The 16,273-nt window shown below is 37.1% G+C and overlaps 1 protein-coding gene across 1 annotated transcript; it reads right to left on the bottom strand.

The window, feature by feature from the left end:
- Positions 1-5,181: 5,181 nt before the first annotated feature.
- On the bottom strand, positions 5,182-15,023 carry LOC103509766. The gene is made up of 3 exons (XM_008474393.2): positions 15,002-15,023; positions 10,522-10,603; positions 5,182-5,618 (listed from the first exon to the last, which is right to left on the bottom strand). Exons 1-3 carry the CDS (start codon positions 15,020-15,022, stop codon positions 5,290-5,292), a joined length of 432 nt encoding a protein of 143 aa, XP_008472615.1. The 5' UTR covers position 15,023; the 3' UTR covers positions 5,182-5,289.
- Between the last annotated feature and the right edge of the window lie 1,250 nt (positions 15,024-16,273).

Below are 16,273 nucleotides of genomic sequence, written 5' to 3'. Positions count from 1 at the left end.
AATTTTTTGTCATACTTCTAAAAAGATCTGCTCATTATAAATGAGTAATTTTTAAATGAGCTCTCTGTCGGTGTCAACTCCAAATTTCATCAACTCCGTGCCAGCTAGGGTTAAAACATACTAATAGAAACATTTCAGGGACCGACCTTATTTCCCTCTACTTCAAATGAAAGTTTACGGTTCAAATGCTTTTAGCTTCTATTTTCTATTAAAGTTTTAAAAAGCTTGAACTTTGATTTGTTACCTGCTCTTTTATTTATTAGCTTCATCTAGTAGTAAGGCATGATGAAAAGTTACATTTTATGGAGCCGGAGTACTAAAGTTTACTTCTTGCCCTCAAGTCCGGGAAAATTGTATATTTTAAGGCGTTATCTACGAAACACATATTTTCTCCTTTCAAGTTTTTTCTCACTTTCTCCTTCAGAAACCTACGCACAGTTAAACCCTACTGTCTTGACCTTTGGGCTTCCGTTCTACTTCTTGTTCGTTGACCTATTTAATATATTTTTCGCCGATAATGCCTCAGTGTAGAACCCGTGGACCGTCGACACCTGAACAGGCTTTCTACTGGAAGTAAAACTCAGTCCTTGTGGTTTTTTTTCTCGTGGTTTTCCTGAAAAATAATACGCTTTATTCGCTTTAGTTAGGAAAAACCTACGCTCCAAAATTTTAAAATAAGCGGAAAAACCAAAACGCCTTTGTGCGAAACAAAATTGACTTAATACAAAATAAATATTCCAAGGGGAAGTGGGAAAAGAAGTGAGAACTGAGAATAAATGAGGAGAGAGAAATAATTGAAGGTAAAATATGGAGGGAAAGTAGATTGAAACATGAAGGGAAAAAAGAAAAGAAAAGCCCATCTCGAGGGATTGATAACAAATACCTACCTGCTTTCCACCTGGGTTTTTCCATTTGAAATCAAAACCTGAAATTAAACTCTTCGGAACCAACGGCCATACCAAGATTACCAAGTACCTAAAGAATTATAGATGAGTCACTGAAGATGGCCAATTTCCAGATTTTCCTTTATGAAATTGTTAGGTAATTGATTCAATGTGGAAGGCAACCATTGCAACGACTTGTTATATTGTTGGTTTTGATGGTCCCTTATAAATTAATGTTGAGAGAAATTGGAGAGTTTTGTGATTGTATAGAAGGAGTAAGTGGATTTACTGATGTTAGCCATTTTTAATTTTGTCTACCATTCTTGGGCCTGAGGCACTCAGAATGTAGCTTTTTTTAAATAAAATTTTAAAATGCTGGATTCTGATTGGTTGATTAACGAATCATTGATTATCTCTGAGTGTGACCCCGGCCATTAAATTGTATTCTGTATCCCAGTCTTAGTCTGACATTAAGAAGACAAATGCCTAAACTAAATAACTAATATCTACCCGAGTCTGCTCTTCTTGTCACTATCACAAAACTCTCCAATTCAGTTTACTTAATTATTCATTACACCATTACTTAAATAATGTATTTCGATCCTAACAATTGATATTAGGCTACCCCGGCCATTAAATTGTATTCTGTATCCCAGTCTTAGTCTGACATTAAGAAGACAAATGCCTAAACTAAATAACTAATATCTACCCCAGTCTGCTCTTCTTGTCACTATCACAAAACTCTCCAATTCAGTTTACTTAATTATTCAATACACCATTACTTAAATAATGTATTTCGATCCTAACAATTGATATTAGGTATACTTAATAACAATAAAATAACACATATTTTTCATATATTTAAGTACAATATTATTTGATAACACACGTGAGTAAAATTGAAAACAATATGCAAATCTATTTTATATCTAGGTAAATAAAATATTGACACAAAAGCAAAATACATGGATGTTTAACATCTATAAAGTTGGTATAAGCCTATAGGACCAGAAAGATTTGGTAAATATTGGCTCACAAAGCAGGATAAGCGGTAGCATTATTGTCCCTTCAGGGCAACATTGTCCACACGTTGTCAATATTAAAATATGAATCAATGTTCCCCTCAGAGTACGAGTATGCAATGGTGCTGGTAATGTGTTCCTATACAAACTTTTGATTACCTAATAAAACAGTCAATCGAGCTATAGAACTGGAACAATAAAATACATAATATTTAGGTAGTAATGTAGCATGAAAACGTCAAAGTTATCATTTTGCAAAGTTATAATTCCATTAAAGAGAAGCTACGTTATAATTTCAATTTACATGAACGCCTGCCAATATTGAGCTATGCAATGCGCTCATTATTATTGTACTGTGTGTGTACCTTCCTATTGTGCAAAATACTTTCCATTACCACACAACGTTATCAGATCCTACCAAAATCTTCCTGGTCAAATAAATAGGTAAACTTCAAATTTCAATTTACATGAACGCCTGCCAATATTGAGCTATGCAATGCGCTCATTATTATTGTACTGTGTGTGTACCTTCCTATTGTGCAGAATACTTTCGATTACCACACAACGTTATCAGATCCTACCAAAATCTTCCTGGTCAAATAAATAGGTAAACTTCATTTTTTTTTTTTTTATGTTTCACAGACAGTGGAAATATGTAATATTAAATTAAATTAACGTATCAACTTGAAAAGAAATAAGGTTGTCACACGGGAGAGAACTGAGCCAACTTGAAATAAATAATTTAGGTTCGTCAGGATACCAATGTTATAGCAAAGTGATGTAATTCTTGGTGAACCTTTTCAGGAAAACAAGTAAGTGTCTCACAAAAAATGCGAACACCCTGTTTAATATTAATTATTTTCTCGTAAACTATATCAAATCATAACAGACAGTAATAATAATGAAATTATGTGCCGCATACATCGAGGAAACCTCATGCAGCTTAAATTATATCAGCGTGAAATTCTAATCCACTTTGAGGCTATACTGGGTGGCTTTGAAATTCACTTTTGTTCTATTCTACCTTGTCCCCGAATTCAGTCACTTCATCACCCAGTATTATATTAAACGAAGTGAATAATGAAATTAGACGTGATTATCCTCTTCAGATGACGTGGTTAAGATGGCTTTCAGGCAAGCCTGAGAGAACACAAAAGTTAAGAAACGTTGGACGTGACGTGTGTCTGGACAGGTGACCGTAACGTGACGTCGAGATAAAATTGTGTCATGTGCTGTGGACTAAATTGTGTTGTATTCAGTTGGGATGGATATAAAGGGATAGTTTAAACACCCAAAAGAGATCGTTTGTAAAATCCAAATGAAGGGAGGGGGTTTGAAAGCAGACATTGTCTTGGATTTTCTATGTCATTTAAAACTCTTTGCATACACCCAAGTATTTTACTGTACTCTTTATTTGTTATTTTTACTCTCCTGCCATGCATGCTATAAATATACCTTTTTCCAACTTGATTTTCTTTCTTATCAAATTAAGACGCTACTTTTCAATTATTATGTTTATTACTCCCAGGGAGTGCACCTTGGGACTGGGGAGGAAGGAATATAATTAATTTTAATATACATAATAATTTAGTTGTGGATTTGTTAACTCGGAACTTTGTTCTTAGACGTACCTACATAGATAGAGACTAGAGCTTTTCCTGGGAAGAAAATTGGAAAAAAATCTCATATCCTGTAAATTTAATTATATTCTCACTATGTTTACAAAACAAATTCTACAGACTTATAGGGTGTTTTAAGGTTGGAATCGTTATGTTGAACACTTTAGGTACTTCTTGTTTGAATTGATTTTGACATGGTTTCTAAACCCCTTCCACTCTTGAATCTGTTTCCCTTCTGTTTAAAACTTTAAAGTGACTTGTGTAACTTGACAAAGTTGAACATTTGAATCGCAAACTTAATAGGAAGCCAAAATGGGGGAAACCATAAAATAATTCAGTTAGGCTATCACATCCAAAAATTGACTTTTACAAGAAAAGATTATAGGACACAGTTAGGATAGCATTCCAACATGTCTGAGACTATACATATTGACATTCACCCGCCTAATGGTATACTTGATTTGCTACAATTTTAATTCTCTATACATATATAGGTAGGCACCTAGTTATGTTAATTCACTCCTTTGAAGCTCATAAGAACACCATTATTTTTAAGAGCGAGGGCCTGAGAACGTAAAGTAGAAGTACTTAAGTATATCGGTAACTTAAGCAAGTGGGTAAGTAAGTATGTAGGAAGTAAGTAAGTATGAATTAAGTTGTTGATGTAGCGGCTTCAGCTGCAGCCGAATGGTGATGGCAGAATAAATAAAGTAGGTATAACATACATAATTATGCACATTTAAGTACATTATAAGTTATAACTTTATAACAAACAAGTTATAACTTTATAACAAACATGTCAAGTCAGAAATTTAGAGCTGACCGCATTCCAGCACGTGTAGGAGAAATGGAGTCAAACTTTTTGATATACATTTCAGGTTTCAGTCAAATAGGGTGCTCCCATGAAGTTCTGAAACTTGGAAAATTAAGTATAGGTACATATAAGATTTATGTATCTATATGTATTTTTCAACACGTGTGAGTTCAAAGGTTTCTTAAACCGAGATTAAAACTTAAATGGAGTACCCATTAGCGCCTAGCGTTGCCATATGGCAACACTCGACCTTGTCTCGGTTTTTGCTTAGGGTAACCCTAGGAGTAACATATTAACAGTAGATAAAAATTAAAAAAAGCTAATGACTCACTTTGTGGCCCTACTTTTTAGATCGACTTAACACTACTTTTTAGATCGACTTAGCATTACATTTTAGATCGACTTAGCCAGCCTAGTTAGCCTGAAAGGTGGAATATCCCCCTTGTAAACGCTAAGTCGCGGGTTCGATTCTCACTGGGGGCGAGCTTTATCTTAAACAGATGAAGTTCGTCATTGGAACGGCTGGCTTTCTCCTACCCCCTAATTCCTCTCTCTTCGGTTTTGGGAGGATAAAACATCCATTACTACAGTGTCCTCTATCAAACCTATTAATAAAGGCCTTTTTACATTGTATAAGTCAATGTCAATGCCTATTACATTGGATTATATGCCTACAACTGTACCATGAGAAATGAAAGGTATACCAGGTATCACAGTTAGGATTGAAGATTTTAAAACTTGGTTTTACAGGCAGTGAATACGATTCTCGTATGAAAGAAACACACTGTGAACAAAAGACAAACCGTGAGACCAAATGTTGGGAACTAAAAGCTGAAACACAGTTAGGATTGAAGATTTTAAAACTTGGTTTTACAGGCAGTGAATACGATTCTCGTATGAAAGAAACACACTGTGAACAAAAGACGAACCGTGAGACCAAATGTTGGGAACTAAAAGCTGAAGTCTCCTCCAAAGTCCATTCCATAATCTCCATCGTCGTAACTAAAGTCAGTCCCTGTACACATGTCGTAGTTATTCACATCGTGGTGCCCACTATAGTACTCGTTCCATCCCCATCCCACCCCCCACCCATACCCATGTCCCCAGTTCGTTATAGTGGCACCCATCATGATAGCGTTACCAAAGTCCCCCAGACTACTGTTCGTCAGGTTGTTTGACTCAACAGGGGTTGAAGATTGTGACGATTGCGACGTTGCATTCGTGTTGTCGTTGTGATTGGTATACGATGCTGTCCTCGTAGCTTCTGGATTTTTGTCACCTGAAACAAGACAGGGGAAATGTTCCCATGAGCAATGGCATCTCTGACAGCCTATATAGTTAGCTTGGAGGGTAGCGCGTCTGCCTTGTAAGCGCTAGGTCGCGGGTTCAGTTCCCGCCCGGGGCGGATTTTTTCCTAAACAGATAAGGTTCGTTATCGGAACGGCTGGCTTTCTCCTATCCTGTCTTTCTTCCCTCTTCGATTTCGGGACGATAAGACCTTAGCAGTTACAGTTCCCTCTGTCAAAACCTCTTGAAAAAAAAAGACAGGAAAAAAATTGCCATGAGCAATGTATCTCTGATGTGCAGTTTCACCTACTTTCTAGCCCCTAATAGCCCTGTTAAGACTATACAAATTAAATAGAACTTAACAGGCTGTTAGCTTGACAGACCTTCTAAGGACTGAAAAAAGATATTGGTGAAATCCATCCATAGACCATTTCATGACTCCAAAGAACGGTAAATATTGTCGAAGTGTATGATCCAAGATTTCGTATCTTCATTCAAATCCTGAAGGGGGGTAGTACGTAGATCTATTGTACATGACCTAGATCTATCTATTGTAAGCGAAAGGGATAGCATTCCAACATGTCTGAGACTATACATATTGACATTCACCCGCCTAATGGTATACTTGATTTGCTACAATTTTAATTCTCTATACATATATAGGTAGGCACCTAGTTATGTTAATTCACTCCTTTGAAGCTCATAAGAACACCATTATTTTTAAGAGCGAGGGCCTGAGAACGTAAAGTAGAAGTACTTAAGTATATCGGTAACTTAAGCAAGTGGGTAAGTAAGTATGTAGGAAGTAAGTAAGTATGAATTAAGTTGTTGATGTAGCGGCTTCAGCTGCAGCCGAATGGTGATGGCAGAATAAATAAAGTAGGTATAACATACATAATTATGCACATTTAAGTACATTATAAGTTATAACTTTATAACAAACAAGTTATAACTTTATAACAAACATGTCAAGTCAGAAATTTAGAGCTGACCGCATTCCAGCACGTGTAGGAGAAATGGAGTCAAACTTTTTGATATACATTTCAGGTTTCAGTCAAATAGGGTGCTCCCATGAAGTTCTGAAACTTGGAAAATTAAGTATAGGTACATATAAGATTTATGTATCTATATGTATTTTTCAACACGTGTGAGTTCAAAGGTTTCTTAAACCGAGATTAAAACTTAAATGGAGTACCCATTAGCGCCTAGCGTTGCCATATGGCAACACTCGACCTTGTCTCGGTTTTTGCTTAGGGTAACCCTAGGAGTAACATATTAACAGTAGATAAAAATTAAAAAAAGCTAATGACTCACTTTGTGGCCCTACTTTTTAGATCGACTTAACACTACTTTTTAGATCGACTTAGCATTACATTTTAGATCGACTTAGCCAGCCTAGTTAGCCTGGAAGGTGGAATGTCCCCCTTGTAAACGCTAGGTCGCGGGTTCGATTCTCACTCGGGGCGAGCTTTATCTTAAACAGATGAAGTTCGTCATTGGAACGGCTGGCTTTCTCCTACCCCCTAATTCCTCTCTCTTCGGTTTTGGGAGGATAAAACATCCATTACTACAGTGTCCTCTATCAAACCTATTAATAAAGGCCTTTTTACATTGTATAAGTCAATGTCAATGCCTATTACATTGGATTATATGCCTACAACTGTACCATGAGAAATGAAAGGTATACCAGGATTCACAGCTCGATGATTATGCTAATTAGAGAGTTTGCCTTTCCAATAGGAAACCGAAACAAAGAGCTAAACGCTAAACTAAGGGATTTTGATGTATTTACTCAACAGCGAATGCTTAACATTGGTTAATTAACCTATAGCGTTTCTTTTGTAAATACACAATTTGTTACTCTTATAAGTGGAGCGTATTTTTCTATAGCTAATAGGCAGGCACTACATAAGTGGCGCGGAAATGGCGTAATTTTCTATAGGCCTATAACAGGTTGGTATAGGCACTACAGATTCAAAGCATTTTCTAGGTCGGGTAAAGATTTGTTAGCGCTTATCAAGGGGGTATCAGGTTTCAGGCCAATTCCCTTTATGTTTATCTACACTACACCTTCTCTCTCTCTCTCTCTCTCTCTCTCTCTCTCTCTCTCTCTCCCCCCTCTCTCTCTCTCTCTCTCTCTCTCTCTCTCTCTCTCTCTCTCTCTCTCTCTCTCTATCTCACGGGCTCCTCATCAGGTTAAGCCCTATATGCTCAAAGTTCTGCCTTTAGCTCGGCAAACGAGTTTCTTTGTAAACAAAATGGAAAATAATTATCTAACTTTTCAAACTTTGAAAAAACACACAAACAACATGCGTCGTCTATTTTTGTAGTCAAGTCTCAAAGAATATACTTCATAAGTTACATGCTCATATCTCATATGACATTCAAGATAAAGTTTCTTAGTTTCTTGTATGAACACAAGTTTTCAGGACAAAAGATTCGAAAGAGTTATTAAAATTTCATTTTAATACGACTTTGCTAGTCGCATCAGTCGATCCCTTATAGCTCTTTGGCTGATTTTTTTCCACCATGTGATGCAAAAAAAAAAAATTCTTTTCGCCTTTGGCAGTGCAATAGTGTCAATAGTCCTAAACAAAAATGGACGCGGCACACAAGGGACCAATAAACGACCACCCTTGGCCTTTGTAACTGAGTTTGTTCATCAGTCGATTCCTCAACTAAATTCCTAAGTACTAGGTCCTCAATCGTTAATGTCCTCACGAAGCTGAGTGGTACCTGTCCAGGACTAGACTAGTGTACCCCGCCGATCACCCACTTTTCTATTCTACATACAGGGTGTCCCACGAACTACTGTACAACGCTTTTGATCCTGCATAAACCCTCATGCGTTGTACAGTCTTTCAGGGGACACCCTGTATAGTTGTATACATTTTTAGAATCGAAGGAGGTACATAAAGGTACTTGTTACATAGTTCTTTAGTCACAACTTGCTATCTTTATCTGTGGTTATTAGTAGAGCTTAAAAAGTAGCAGAGCTTGAAATTTGTATAGAAAACACCGAGTACACCGACTTGAAACTTTCCGTTCCATAATAAAAACGAAATAATAAAAATGTTGAACAGATTTTTCGCTCATTAATCACGCGTTCCTTAATCCGTTTCCGTTTTATTGTGCAAATTTTATTTCCATTAATCACACGCCCTCGTGCTCTCTTGTTTTTCAAAATTTCAAACCTCCAAAAAATAAAATACAAAAACAAATTCATGCCGGCCTAATTATTTTGAGTACTTTACCCTCCTCTTTAGGCTCTTTAACGCTGACAGACAGGATTAGGAAGGTTTGTCGGTATTTGACGTAGACCCTAGACCTAGATCTACCGAGTATACAATAGAATACGTATTGTACCTGCCTCGGTGGCGTAGTGGTCAACACGCTCGCCTGGTAATCAGGAGGGCGTGGGTTCGATCCCAGCCGAGGTATGGAATTTTATCCTCATTTATTTGAGAATTTGACCACATAATAATGGAGCCTGCGTACGGCTACGGTGTATGGATACCAATATTTTTATTCCTTTAAATTACCGTCTTGAGTCCTCTTTTCAAAATAATATGTCGTTCAAAATAACATAAAATACCTAATATTTATTTATATGGGGTACTTTGTGGAAAGATACGAGAAAAGGAGACGTTTGTGTAAGTGTAAAAGGAAGAAAAAATTGAATTCCTCAAAATTCTTCGGGGAGTCGTAAAAATATTAAAGTAGGTATCTTTTCCGAAAAGAATAACCCTTTTGCGCCTTTGCTCCGTCAAAATGTGTTCATTTGGCGTTTACTCCAATGGAGATAATAATATTTTAATAAAATCGCTACCAAGGTAGGTATATATGGGTATGTACTTTTCTATGTCTTCTCTCTCTCTCTCTCTCTCTCTCTCTCTCTCTCTCTCTTTCTCATGTTCCAAGTCAAATTAACCCATACCTGAGGCTCTAAATTACGGAATCTGTCAAACAAGTGGGTGCCTTCTTCTTCATTTCCATCCAGCTTTCTTGTATAATAGGTATAAATATTAAATACTGTGTTACTGTAAGTAGTATAACCTTTATATCTTTTAGGGACCTATCTACAGTATCTACTAAACTACATTTGAGCTTCATTCGTCATGCATTAAGTAGTCCTACAACCCTATATTATCCTTCTTTGAATTCAATACTTTATTCCCATATCAACCTTCAGAGAGACATTCATATTATTTTCATAATTACTGTATCTATTGCAATATCTTCATAATGTACCTTTGACTATACCTATAGTATTGACTATGTACCTACTTATATCCCACACGGTCACCCGTCCAGATACCAACCAGGCGCACTTCCCTTAACTTCAGTGGTCCTTCAGGAATTGGTGCCATTACCCACTACACTACCTAGGTACTCAAAACATTTTGTATGAATGCCTGGTAATATTTTGTGTATGCAATGTGCAATGAACAAAAAATCTCGCTTGTTTAGACTGCTCGGGTAAAGTGAACTTTTAGTGTCATTCTAGCCGGATAAACAAGGCATCCCATTCTCTTGCACTGCTTTGTACATCTAATACACTCTGCCCTGGTGTTTCAATATGGAGCCCTAAGGGTTAGGTGGTAGAAAACGCCTATGGCGTTAACCTCGCCTAGTGGTTGCCTTCCACTCAAGAGTCTATTATTATTAGAATATACCTTGTTTATCCTGCCCGAATAGAACTGAAAAGTCCTTTTACCCCAGCAGTCTACACAAGGCCTCGTATATTTGATGGGTTAAAGATTAATAAATATATAAGTAACAATTCAATAGAAAAGACTTTGCTTAAGTTGAAAAAAAAAGGCTCTGTGGTTTCGCTCACCCTAAGCAAGTTCCCTCTGTCAAACCTCTTAAAGAAGAAAAAAGTCAACACTCACCTTCAGATTGTACGGGAGGCAGTTGCGCATCTTTAGCAAGACTTTGCGCTTTGTCATCCGGAGGGAGAGGTGGGGGTGGCAGCTGAAACAGAACCAAACAAAACAGGATGAGGTTTCACTAAATGTTGGACCTTACCTATAAAAATACCGATAGATTCTGACGTGACTTTGTGAAGATTCATCTTGAAAAGTAGAACACCAGTGACTTATATATGGGTATTCTTCACACATACTCTCCAAATGAGAATGTTAAGAGTATAAGTTGGTGTTCTTCTTACCTACCTAAAAATTATTATCAACAATTAATACTTTAAACCTGAATGGGGACGGACTTTGGGTTTGATAAGGGCTGCTGTGTCCACACATAGTCGACCTTGTCGATCGACGAGGTGAAGAGGTGAATTTATGCTGTCGAAGCAGTGTACGGTTTCAGTCGACGTCGATCGACGGGGTCGACTATCTTCGGACACACCTTTAGATAGATAGGTGCCTAGTGTGCTGTCATCCCCTGCAGCGTCCATTCAGTGGTCTCTATAAGTAGGTACCTATAACTAGATCCCTTCTCTCCTTCTTTCTTGAGTGCCTAAAGTCTATCCTATGTATTTCAAATGTTGGCAATCAGCATTGCAATTCTTATTTTATTGGTGGCGATTCAGAGTCGACTAGTCGAAGTCAAGAAATTTCATTGGAAATCCATCGAGGGTATTTGCACAAGAATCGAAGTTCGAAAAGCAATATCCTCGATATATTCTCCCTCGCTGCTCTTCATTCACTACACGAGATAATTTTCTTCGCTCGGAACGTGTGTGGAATATAATTTCCACTTTGGGAGAAAACAAAAAGCAATTACATGGGGGATTAGTATGTTTTTCTCACAACATCAGAGGGTATAGGTGCCCTCCTCCCAGACTCCAAACAGGGACGAATTTACCTACGAACAATCTTGCACTAGCGATAGCGTTCTAATTCATTCACTGTGAGTCCGTGGGACTATCTCCTCTCCCTAAAATTTGAATCAGTTCAAAGGACAATATTAATTCATCATGGGACATTGAACAACATAAAATCGGTGGCCGACCGTAACCGACCAGCCCAAGTTCCCTTTTCTCCCCCAGTCCAAAATATAAATATGTACTTTTTAGTTAAATCATTTATTTAGAAAATTAGAACAGCGAAGATGCTCTTTAGAGTATAATGCTCGCCACTCTTGGACAGACCGTCTGTGAGATCGCGGGCTGTCAGCTGGTCTGTGGTGGGCATGCATAAGTCCGACCCTGTGCCCTATATTCCTTTAACCTTTGTATGGGGTATTTATTTAGGGATTAGGTACCTACCTAAAATATTCTATACGGCGCTTTCTCTATAACAGTGTGTCTTGAAAGTTGGAACTTGTGTTGAGTTTGCAAAGTTGGCTTGTACCCCCTAATTTGACAGCCTCAGGGGAGCGATTATTCCTAAATCATCATATTCAAAGTACCTTAGTACCTAATAGCTAATCTGCAGTAATATTCCTCCCTTTCCGTTTTACAATGTCTTTATAACATTTGAATTTAAGGTTGTATGTTAATATTTGAATTTAAGGTAATGTCAGTAATGTGTTTTAAGTTTTTCCCCCTTTTAAATGAAAATATACAACTTCATTTCTGTGTCAAATAGGTGGGGAACATCCAGCCGCGCGCGCTGTCAAATGGTAAATGATCTTACTTTCAGAAGTTTTGAGCGTTTTGACACATACTTCTACCACACATACCACGGGAGTTGTTTAATTGACTAATTACCTATACGCTTTTGGAGAGAGAGAGAGGGAGGGAGAGAGAGAGTGAGAGAGAGAGCGAGAAGAGAGATGAAAGGATGAAAATCCCCAGTACCAATCACAAATGAAATACAATGCTGTTGCCTTTTGAGGGATTTCATGTATCGATTTGAGTTTTCATTTTGTTTTGACAGTGCTCTAATTAGTTTGATTTATTGGAGTATTAAATGTGGATACTAGGTGATATGGGCAGTAGGGAGGGTGTTTTGGGAATTTTGTTTCTCGCTGTACAAGAAAATCTCGATCACGAATAGTACGAATACTATTTTTAGATAAATAGTGAAACATATTACTAAACAAGCTGGTCCGTCCCTCCGGGAATTTTTTAGCCCGTAGTTTATTCGATCTTGGTTAAAGAAATACCTATGTACCTACCTAATTTGTTTAGTATTCAGTTTATTATTATTATTATAGATTTAATGCATTAAGTAGTCCTACAACCCTATATTATCCTTCTTTGAATTCAATACTTTATTCCCATATCAACCTTCAGAGAGACATTCATATGATTTTCATAATTACTGTATCTACTGCAATAGGTATCATCATAATGTACCTTTGACTATACCTATAGCATTGATTATGTACCTACTTATATCCCACACGGTCACTCGTCCAGATACCAACCATGCGCACTTCCCTTAACTTCAGTGGTCCTTCAGGAATTGGTGCCACTACCCACTACACTACCTAGGTACTCAAAACATTTTGTATGAATGCCTGGTAATATTTTGTGTATGCAATGTGCAATGAACAAAAAATCTCCCTTGTTTAGACTGCTCGGGTAAAGGGACTTTTTAGTGTCATTCGAGCAGGATAAACAAGGCATCCTATTCTCTTGCACTTCTTTGTACATCTAATACACTCTACCCTGGTGTTTCAAATATCTAAATAGAATCCATACCACTTCACCATTCCATACCCGCCTTTATCACCATGTATTGTTATATGATAACAATAGATTGATAACAACATTGAAGAATTACTTCACAGATATTATGCATACGCTACAATGCTCTTGCACTAATACATCATTGGGTTTTATTCTAAGAGGGAGCGAGAGAGAGAGAGGTGCTATGTTAGTTTGAACCTCTCATATTGACCTCCTTTTCATTATGTCTTCTCTCTCTCTCTCTCTCCTTTTCGTATTTCCCTCGTTTTCCCTCTGGATTTCCTTTACCTTCTTACCCTTTCTCTATTTATTCCCTATTTCTATATTATGCATACGCTACAATGCTCTTGCACTAATACAAATACATCATTGGGTTTTATTCTAAGAGGGAGCGAGAGAGAGAGAGAGAGAGAGAGAGGTGCTATGTTTGAACCTCTCATATTGACCTCCTTTTCAATATGTCATCTCTCTCTCTCTCTCTCCTTTTCGTATTTCCCTTCTCCTACTCCTCGTTTTCCCTCTGGATTTCCTTTACCTTCTTACCCTTTCTCTATTTATTCCCTATTTCTTGTTTGCTTCCTCTCTCTCTCTCTTTCTCTCTTTCTTTTTGGCATTCGTATTTCCTTACTTCTTCTTCTCCTCCCTGTTCTCTCTACATGTCCTTTTCTTTACCTTGTCTTTCTTCCATTTCTTCTTTTCTCCCCCCCTTTTTAGCCCGTCCTTCCTTTATTAAATTACAATAGTAATAATAAAAGTTATAAGGGACGGGCTATTGTATTCGCTTCGGTGTCGTCTGTCTGTCAGTCTGTCTGTCCCCATAGAAGGACTTATCCAAATCTGGTCGACCTATATATCAAATTAAAGTTTTTTTTTACAAGGAAAACGAAAATGGTGGTGCAAATTTTGTCCAGAGAACCAAAAAGCCAAAAAACAAAAAAAAAAAAAAAAAAAAAATGGTTTTTCGGGGATTTTTTTCCATTCTTACCTACTTCTCTCCGCTCTGTCTTCCTCTGTATTCTTTTCTCTTTTCCTTCCTGTCTATCAGTCTCTCTCTCTCATATCTCCACGTGCATTCACGGAAAAAACCCACCCCAATCTTTGAACCTGCTTTTTCTGTATAAATATTGTTCAGATGAAGCTATCACGTACAAAGTTAATAGTATTTTATTTACATAGGAATAGGAAGGTTGCAGTACAATATTATTCTATCCCTACCCTAGGTTATCATTGTGTTGTGTGGGTTGTAGGTAAATATTATGTACTCGTACATCCATTGGAAAAATCTGCTTTAAAAATTGAGGAAAAACTGCTTGGAAAACTGTTTTGAAATTTGAGGAAAATCTCGTTCCAAAATTGAGGAAAGTATGCTTAGAAAATTGAGCAAAATCTGCTTGGAAAACTGAGTAAAATTCTTTTCATTTGAAGGTGATTCACCGTTGTCTCTGATTCGATGTGCATTTTGTGTTAGGTTTACCTACATTCAGAAAATAAATACATAATGGGAAGGTTTTTGTCGTGTGATTCTGTCAACACACCGCTATTAATAGCTCGATATCTAAGTGTGAAAAAATTGGAACGAACTACAACGAGCTTGTTATTAGAGGGCCAAAAAATACACAAGGTAATCATCTACACAAGTATCTTTATGTAGTCAGAAGATCGGATTATAGTACAACGCCTTATCTGTTTACTTTATGATGGCGCTGGTTGATCCTTGGGATTAAAAAGCTAAAAGTAAACGTAAACATGTATGGAAAATCATCGCTTATACTTACAGTATTCGTTATGGCAGTCATCCAATCGCTGCAACAATCAAAACAGAAGAAGAACATAAATAAGTTGACAAGAAAACAGTTCAATTCCTTATTGAGTCATTTCAAAAACCAAATCCCCGGAAAAAAAGGACACTTTCCCTGTGAATATCCCGAAAATTGGGTTAACACAGCTTTTAAAAGGTTTTCGTCGTTAAAGTATCTTCTCCCCCCCTGTCATTTGGTGTTGGAATATAGAGTGTTCCAAGGACAAACTGTGTGAATCCTAAATGGAATGCTTTTTTTTACGAAAGAATCCCATTTAAAGAAATGGCGTGCACACCTCTTAACATTTAAGTACCACTGCATTGTTGAGAGTAAAAACATAAACATAGATATGTACGTTCGGCTACCTATCTAACTAAATAAAAGATATGACTCAATACACTCATGTACTAAAAACAGGTACAAGAGATTAGAATGCCAAAGGGGACCAAAGGATTAGAGGAGATGTCAAAACTTCAAACAAATACCTACAGGGTCAATATAGATACGTAGCGATGTAATCTTATTAATCAGTAAACACTCCATATAATCATAAAAATACATAGAATAGAATAGAATAAACTTTGTTTTTCCTACTCGAATGAGACTAAAAAGTTCCTTTACCCCTGCAGTCTAAACAAGGTCTCGTGTAAAATGGGTTTAACAGCATAATACAAAAGTTTCATAGCAAAAGACCTTGATTGATTATAAAAATGTCCCTCATTCCCGCGAACACCAAACCTGAAAGCCCGCCTGGGACATTTTTATACCGACTGAAATGCATGCAGTGCCATTGCCATTACATACCTAAGTAGGTAACTGTTGTTGGCCATAAAAAAAATACGTATTGCAAAATATTATGTTTCAAATATTTATGGACGACATGAGATGCACCGGAGGTAGAAAGTACACGGAAACAAGAGAAAGAGGAAACTGCTGACAGAAGAATAAGAAGAAGACATAGGAGAAAAAGACATGAAAGAAGGCGAAGAAGAAAAAGAAGGCGGAGACGACGAATGAGGAGAAGAACAAGAAGAAGGGGAAAATTTCAAGGAAAAAGAAAGAAAAGCGAACGGTTTTGACAGATTGTCTGGAAAATAGAAAACATCATGGGGATTTTCAGGAAAAAGCACAAACAAAAGAGACTGTCTGAAACCATGTGTGTAATTCGCAAGAAGAATAGAGTGATAAACCAGGATGTGATTAGACATACATGTCTACCTAATTTGTAGTTGGCACAATGGGACTTTG

The sequence above is a fragment of the Diaphorina citri genome, unplaced genomic scaffold (assembly GCF_000475195.1).
Source record: "Diaphorina citri unplaced genomic scaffold, Diaci psyllid genome assembly version 1.1 scaffold528, whole genome shotgun sequence".
NCBI lineage: Eukaryota > Metazoa > Arthropoda > Insecta > Hemiptera > Psyllidae > Diaphorina > Diaphorina citri.
This window is presented reverse-complemented; position numbering and strand designations above follow the sequence as displayed.

Bases quoted from the DNA above. Each gene is read 5' to 3' on its own strand.
- LOC103509766 (XM_008474393.2), bottom strand. From the start codon at position 15,022: ATGACTGCCATAACGAATACT. The intron at 10,604-15,001 runs GTAAGTATAAGC...GTTCTGTTTCAG, and splicing joins TGACTGCCATAACGAATACT to CTGCCACCCCCACCTCTCCC. The intron at 5,619-10,521 runs GTGAGTGTTGAC...GTCTTGTTTCAG, and splicing joins GCCTCCCGTACAATCTGAAG to GTGACAAAAATCCAGAAGCT.